Source organism: Grammomys surdaster, unplaced genomic scaffold, assembly GCF_004785775.1.
Source record: "Grammomys surdaster isolate TR1022 unplaced genomic scaffold, NIH_TR_1.0 314, whole genome shotgun sequence".
In the NCBI taxonomy this organism is placed as follows: domain Eukaryota; kingdom Metazoa; phylum Chordata; class Mammalia; order Rodentia; family Muridae; genus Grammomys; species Grammomys surdaster.
This window is the reverse complement of record NW_021604733.1, coordinates 445,440-453,808: the sequence shown is the minus strand read 5'-3', so window position 1 is coordinate 453,808 and position 8,369 is coordinate 445,440. Positions and strand designations below refer to the sequence as shown.

At 43.6% G+C, this 8,369-nt stretch overlaps 1 protein-coding gene across 1 annotated transcript in view; it reads right to left on the bottom strand.

Annotated features, from left to right (window-relative positions):
* Nol10 (nucleolar protein 10) overlaps positions 1 to 8,369 on the bottom strand; it is a 75,296-nt gene that overhangs the window by 10,582 nt on the left and 56,345 nt on the right. The window contains exons 17-18 of the mRNA XM_028777750.1: positions 1,689 to 1,871; positions 913 to 1,160 (exon numbers count right to left, since the gene is read on the bottom strand). Of these exons, the coding sequence (XP_028633583.1) occupies positions 913 to 1,160; positions 1,689 to 1,871 (431 nt within the window). The remainder of the gene's footprint in view (positions 1 to 912; positions 1,161 to 1,688; positions 1,872 to 8,369) is intronic.

Below are 8,369 nucleotides of genomic sequence, written 5' to 3'. Positions count from 1 at the left end.
GCAGAGGCTGGTGGCCACTCTGAGCTAGTGTAGGGTGCTTGCTATGTTTGCCTGTGTGTGTGTGCAAGTGCACATGCATGCAGAGGCTGGCGGCCAACGCCGAGTACCTTTTTCAGTTACTCTTCACTTTAAAGTTAATCATTAAATTATTTTTGAGACAGGGTCTTTCTAAACAGCCCTGGAGTTTACTAGGAGCCTAGGTTGGCCTTGAACTTGTAATTCTCCTGCCTTTGCCTCTGGAATGCTGGGATTAAAGGTGTATGCCACTACACCCAGCTTCTTCTTTTTTCTCCTGAGACATCATTTCCTACTGAATTTGGTTTCTGCAGATAAGGTTAGACTGACTGGCCAAGTCCAGGGATCAGTCTGTTCCCAGGCATGAACAACTGCATCCAGCACTTTTACATGGTGCTGGGAATCAAATTTGGGCCCTCACATTGGAACAGCAAACACTTTACCAACTGAGGAATCCCCCAGCCCTTGACCTGGTTGTTAACTAGAGGTCCTGCTAGCCTATACTTCCAGGCCTCAAAAGTGATGCGAGGAAGGAGAATGGGAAACCTGAAGCATCCTGGGCTTCATTACAAAACTTTCTCAAAATAGATTAATTAAACATCACTTTTGTTAACACAGCAAGTACCTAAAGGCTGGGTAGCCCAATGGAAAGCACAGGGACAAGAGTGAGGCTTTTAGAGATTCAAAGTGTTCTAACATATGTTAATATATGAAGACTTCAAAGAGCTGTTTAAGGAGCAGTGAGGGCCCAGTGGCTTTACTGGTGACTTTCCTGCTCGGTTGAGGGTGGGAAGCATCCCCACCCTCTCCTTTGGTACCCACCACCTAGAGAGAACAGGTGCCAGTTCCAGCCGGTGTGTGAGGAAGGAGCACGGCTGGACCCCACAGGCTACTCACTTCATCAGCCTCTGCTTGGTGGCAGACTCTTTGAAGCTCCTGAACTCTTCGCCTGCTTTGATCTCATAGAACTGGGGCTTCAGGACCGTCTGCTGGTCCTCCTTCAGTTGCTCCTGCCGCTTCACTCTTTCTTCCTGCTGCAGGAGTCTGCGCTGCTTCCTGACTTCTTCAACCCAATCTTTTTCATCATCTGAACTCTCTGAACTTTCTGCATCACTGGGTTTTCCTTCCGGCTCTTCCTCCTCTTCCTGAAATCAAAAATAGCAGGAAGAGCTCTTCCCTCAGCCAAACATGGACCATTAGAGGCATCAACCCATCATAGTACGTGACAGCTGCTCCATGGAGCATCAGAAGACATGCCTTTAATTAATAAGATACACTCCGGGCTGAATGTCAAGCAATTAGTATGCAACTAATTACCTCTCATGTATAATCAGAGGCTTTGTAATTCATAGAAACTGTATGTTAAGAAGCCATAAACACACAGTATCTGTCTTTATGAAATGTCATGCTTTCCCTCATTTGAGGGTCTTAGATTTTTACAGAATACACATGTGCACACACAGACTCGTGTGCATGGAGGACATGAGAGTACAAGTGTGACTGTTGAGTGGAACAACAGGACTAACAGGAGGAGAGGGTGAGGAGGATAGGTAGACTGGTGTCAAAGTCTCCTTGTACAACACAGTGCCATGTAGACTGCAGAACAAAAGGTCTTTAAAGCAGGCAAACGACAAGAAGCCATCTCTAGCTAACTGACAATGGGTATGCCTTACCTTCTTGAGACGCTCCTGCTGCTCCTGCTGCTCCAAGAGTCTCAGCTGCTTCTTCCTCTTCTCACTAATCCTCGAGACAAGTGGATTGAGAAGCCTGAACTCTTCACTGTCCTCATCCACCTGGAAGTCGGGGTTCTCAAACATAACTTTAAATCGATCATCCGTGAGGATATTAGGGAGGCTCTGCAGGAGAGACAGGGACCAGTGTAAGTCAGCATCTGAATTAAAAACGAAAATCGCATCAGAAAATGGTTTTACAACACTGAAGTCTATAAGGTATAGATTATTAACATTATACAATGTTCAAAATTTCTTTAGAATCAATTTCTAGAACCTTCTGATTGATTCTAGGTTTTACCTTCCAACAACAAAACAAATTCTATTGATACATTTAACAGCTGATTGATAATTTTTGGCTGTTACACATAATAATCTAAAAATGAATCTTTGAGCTAATATGCTTACTATATAGGAAAGAATTTCTTCAATTGATATTTTTAGTGTAAAAAACCACAAACAACCCAATATTTTTCAAGGAAATGCATAAAAATTTAAGATATGGCTTTCTTTGTTTGAGTCAGGGTTTCTCTGTATAGCAGCTCTGGCTTTCCTGGAACTCTCTATGTAGACCAGGCTAGCCTCAAACTCACTGAGATCTACCAGCCTCTGCCTCCCAAGTATGAGGATTAAAGGTGTGTGCCACCACTGCCAGGCTAGGATATGGCTTTTAAAGTATAGTTACCATATTAAATTAAAATAAGAAAGCTTTCCAACGTCACAGTCCACAGTGGAAGGAGTTTAAGTTGTCAGTCAGTGTGGTGGTGTAGGTGGCAGTAGCAGTTTACTGTCTCCACCTAAGGAACTATGGAACTCCCAATTATGAGGCTGGGACACTTCCATGCATTATAAGGATAACTTCATTGGTTTTCTTCCTTGGACGATGGATTATTTTTAATGGACACAGGACAACCTCTATATTACAAAGCTTTGGCTATTCAGATTCATTTGCATGGTTCAGAACTGACATTAAACTTCTTATTTGTACTGTTTTAAACAGCGAGCTTCCTAACGTGTTTAACAAACACATTTGCTCACTGACTCACACAATGGTTATTTCACACTCAGGGCCTAGAAGCCAGTGGAAAGCAGCCACCCAGGAATGATTATAAATCGGAGTGACAGCCTCGAACGGCGCTGGGATGTGCCAGCCTACTTGTGACACTCTCAGCTTGTGATGCCTCACCTAACCTTACTTCTCTGGCTGATGCTCCACTTCTGAACTCAGGTCTGAATGCCACATTTGTGCAGAGCTATGTAAAAACACGGCAAATCACAAACCACGGTGAAGTATGGTCCGCTTAGTACTTGTATGAAACTACAAACTGATAACCCCTTAACTAAAATTCCAAGAGATACAAGTTCAAAAGTCTTCCTTGAGTAATTATCATTTCTAAAATAGACCAAGAAAAGAAAAGACCTAGTGTCTGACCCCAACTTCAGAGGGAAGAAAAAAAATCACAATGTGTTTGCTACAAAGCTCTGCATGAAAAAAATGTTCAGAATGTATGAAGGATGTTCAGGTGTATGAAGGTACTCAGAGAAAAAAAAGGAATCTAATGGAAATATCCAAGAGGGTATCCTGGGGACATGGCATCAAGGAGACCTAAAACCAAACAGGTTTCAACAGGTAGAAACTGGAAGAGAAGGGCTGGATGATCAGCAGTTAAGAGCACTTACTACTCTAGCAGAGGATCTAGGCTCTGCTCCTAGTACTTACACTAGCCAGCTCACAACTAACCATCTATAACGCCAGTTCCAGAGGATCCACATGGTCTAGCCTCTGTGGGTATTTGCAAGGGCGCGCACGCATGCGCACGCACACACAAACACACACTCAAGCATATACTCATACACACAGTGTACATTTTTCTTAATTAAAAAAAGAAATATGAAGATAGTATTTCAACTGACTGAGGAGTAGTCAATCATCTGACAAAAGCAGACTGGTAATTTGGAAAAGACATCTTAAAAGACAAAAATTAAAAACAACCAAGGCAGACTATAAACACTCTCATTACTCTATGACTGCTCTTCTGAAGCCCTGGGGGAGCCACTACTCAGAGAAAGTGGAAGGAGAGAGGAAGACACGACGACAAACTGAAGAGTCCTTTCGGGACCACAGCAGACAAGGGAAACTGCTCTAAGAGGTGGCAGCAACATGGTGCATGGCACAGGGCTAAGGAACAGACAAGATTCAGGGGCATCCTAGGAAGTGATGAAGAGGCAGGGCCTGGACTAGGGTGATGGAAATCAAAGGATGGGACTGATTCCAGCCAGGGAGCAATCCCTGTGAAGCACATCTCTACAGAACTAAAGCAGCAGCAGCTGGACGAGATGAGAGCGCTAAGGATTAAGCATGGGGTTAGGAACAGCTCTTAGCTGCTTGGTCTGAGTGGGCAGACACTGGGGATGATGAGCGCGAGCCATCATTAGGGCTGCAGGATAAAAGGTGTGGGCTAGAGCGAAGGGCAGGAAATGAAGTTCATTTAAGACTCCATGTGACACAGACATAATCCACATTCTGACCGACACTAACAGTAATTCACGCAAGGACTCAGGAGAGAGGAAGGGGCTACCAGGTAAATTTTGGAGTCACCTGTAAATGTGAGAAAGCTGATATTGGCAATCAACCAATATTTCAGGTCAAAAGCCATGTGCCTATTAGGTTAAAAAACAAAGAAGGAAAAAAATTTTAATATCTCGTTGTATTTGTCAAAATTATTATATTTAAAATATCAGAGACTGTTAAATAGAGTATGTTGTTGGTATTTTAAAGATTTTTCTCCCCGTTAATTTACAACAAACAAATTATCCTGCCTAAAGACAAGTATGCTTTAGATGAACGATTATAAAATAAAAAAATCCTTTGACCCAGCTGTAAAAGTATTTCCCTTAGGGACTTTTGCTTGTCTAATTGCTTATTTTCACAGCTGTCTTAAAAGAAAAAAGAATAAGGTAGTGATGTTCTTGAAGTAGTTTACAAGTGTCTGGCTGGTGATCTGTCTTATAAACACACACACACATACATGCTCCACACTTGCTTTGGTGTTTGGAAAACATGTGAACGTGGTGTTCAGCACTACCTCAAAGAATCACTTCTGTAGCTCTGAGCAGACAGTTATTATTATCTTGTCCTAATATAGAAACATACAAAGACTATCTGCTACTTAAAACCCTGACTCTCTAGCCCTACCTCTAGCCTAGAGGAGGTAGAGGAGGTCTAGTGGGGGTTGGGCAGTTTCTGAGAGAGGGAAGTGAGCAGTAACAGGAAGGAAATGAAGGCAGGCACGCAGGGGGAGGTGCTCTCCCAGCCTGCAGGTGACAATCCTCAGGTGCTGAGCTCACCTTTCAGCAGGAAGATGGCCACAGACCACTCTGTAGACCAGGCTAGCCTCGAACTCTCGAACTCAGAAATCCGCCTGCCTCTGCCTCCCAAGTGCTGGGATTAAAGGTGTGCGCCACCACCGCCCGGCTTAAGAACAGATTTTTAAAAGACCATATATTATATCTGTATTGCAAGAGTAAGATTGCACTTTAACAATGGGGCCTGATTTAGATTAAGTCAACAGAAAGCAAATCAAAGCCCATTTTATAAACAAAGCTTTCCAGAAGAATCTGGTGATCATGTGATGTGGCTATAAAGATACAACTGGTTATAAAGAGCCAGGAAGAAGACATAGCAGGTGACAGAGGAATGTAACACTTTCTAGGCTTTGTCCTCTCTGAATCCAGCACAAACAGTATGAACCCAATAACTATCCCCCTAAGAGAGACGCTCAAGTGAATGCATGCTGTCTTGGTTATGAAGTACAGAACAGATGCAAGCAAGAGTTAACGCTTGCCTGGAAGTACCATCCAGAGAGTCAGAGCCCACGGATGAAGTTAAACACCATCAGGCCCTTAACAACAGGATTCAAATTTCAGTGACTTCTGAAAGTACTCAACTGTGGTATCAGCATGAAGTGTAAACTGCCACTACTCTGATATGAACAGGAGCCAGCTCATGAGCAGCGGCCGCCATGGTGTTTCTTTCAGTGCTCTCAGTCTTGTGCCCCTATGGTCACCAGTTTACACAGCGCAGGAGCACGGCGTTGCTGGCACTTGCATCCCAAGTTAAACTTTCTTCACAAAGTTGGTGATCAATGAAGAAAAAAGATGACAATGTAGCAGAGGGAGGGAAGGCGGAGAGGAGGTGCAGAAGAAAGAGCTGGGAGTGGGAAATGGGACACTGCCACTGGCTAGGACTTGATAGATACATATTGAGAAACAGTGTGAAGCGAATGTCTCAAAATAAATCAGAAAGCAGTAGTAACAGAAGGCAAATCTCGCACTTGCAAAGCTACCAGCAAAGCCCTTCATATGAAAGGAACTCTCAGAGTGGCTAGGACAGGGCTCAGTGGCATGGAGCTTTCCTGGGATTCATAGGACCCTGGGTTTAATCTCAGTGCTGCAGAAATTAATATGCTCTTGGAGATAGTTAATGATATTAACAGGGCCTTGGATGAAATTTTGAAAAGCAATAATTTAGTAGGGCAAAGGAAAACACTGGGTCCATATTGAAAAAGTGTAGGAAGAGAAAACAGGAAGCATTGTTCAAACTATTCTTGACAGTTTTTACAAAATAAGTAAAAAAGTAAAATACTAGGATATTTTCTACTATTTTGATTAACAGTATATTTAAAAGGCTTCAGTTGCCTGTTTTTATTTTCCTAGACCAGGAAAGAGCTCCCGAAGTTCTGAGAAAACTGTCAGGGGAGGAGCAAGGGTAATTCCTCACTGAAATGAGCACTGTTGTGTGCTTCTAGCTTTCCAGGTCATTTTTACCATTTTACTGCCTCGCCTCCATTCAACCTCAACAAAAGATTCCCAATGGAAGGGCTGAAAGAGATGGCTCAGTTGGTTAAATATGTCCATAGAACCAACATGAAAATCTGGGTATGGCAGTGTATCCCTATAATCTCAGCACTGAGGAGGGAGAGACAGACTATCAGAACCCAGGACTTGCTGGTTACCTAGCCTAGCCTAAACCCAGGCACCAGGGAGAGTGTCTCAAAAACCAGTATGGCCAGAGAACCTGAAGACTAAGACCCTTTCCCCAACACACTGAGTTTCTCAAATAGAATGTACCAACTTCTGCATCTTCATCACCACAACTTGTCAGAAGGCTCTGCCATATACCAGGCTGCTCAAAAGAGCAAAATGGAGTTTAGTCCAAGTATCCTATAGCACAGTTGTACCAAGGACTGAGCACAAAGCATGTCTGAAATGCATAGATCTATAGTCTAAATTAGCTCCACTCTCTTCCTCTAGGAGCTTCAGGAAGATAGTACAATGATCACTTCCACATGGCTTGTAAAATGAGATTATAAAGCTGAAAAAAGTCATAGGCTAATCATCCTTAGACTCAGCTAACAAGACCAACGTGAATGCTCTGGGGAGAATGCCAGCAAAGTGGGAAGCCACTATTTCCACCCTGTAGGTACACACACTCAGGGTATACACACTTGGTCACACACTGGTGTACACAGCTACACTACAAAAATGTGAATTTAAATGAGTATGCTTGTTCTGTATTGGTTTATTATTCATGAAGAGGACAGGGAAACATAAAACAATCCATGTATTTTACTTTAAAGGAGGTCCGGAAGATTTAGATAATTTACTTAAAGAATATAATAGGCCAGGATAAAAGGCTACTGGGAGAGGCTAAGGAAGAGAAAGCAGCAAAATGGAGCATCTGGTCCAAACTCCACAGAAGTGGCAGTACTAAGATGGTTCCTACCTGTCCTTACGGTGAAAGGGAAGCTGAGGGAGTCAGCTAGCATCACAGCTCATGCACAGCCAGCCTCAAATAGGAGCCTGGATTCTGAGGAAGGCAGAGGAACCAAGGAGCACAGCTGGGCTCACACAACTATGCCTTGCACTCACCCGCCTGGTTGGAGAGCAGGGAATAAACTACCAGACAAGGAGCCTGCATGGCCCAAGGTGACAAGGTTAGGCTCTTACTCCAGGTCCCGCATGCTCTCCTGGTGGGCAAGGGTTTGGGGGTGGTAGACACTACACTGCTCTTAGCAGATGAAGGAACAGGACTGGGAAGGATCCCAGAGTCTTCATAAATCTGGAAAAAGTAGGCGCATCTTTCTGCCTCAGGACAATACTAATTGTGCTAACTTTTATTATTTTATGGTTGGTCCCTGTCTACTGTCACCTCAGAAAAGGCAGGCATGTAGCAGCTACATGGCAGCATATACCCTCCCATAATACGATGTCAAACCCCCAAAGCAGTTACTTCTAGAATTAAAAAACTCTTGACCAGAAAATCCTACAAAATCATGCAAATCAAGAAGTTGAAATTTTCGTGTTCATATTCAGAACATCTGTGAAACTGCCCAGGTCATTAAAGGTGTGTGTCTCTGAAAAGCCACCAAAGTGTCTGAAAGGTGTCACTTTAAGGAAGCGATGTGTGCTGGTCCACGACATAATGGTGCAGTAATGAGGGGTGCCCAGGCCACAGTGGGGCTGGACACAGGTTGGTGGAACAAACAGTGCTGGGTTCAGAGAGTGATGCTAAACTCGGCAGTTTTGAGTAGATGGTCTAGTCACTGACAACACTGTGAGCTT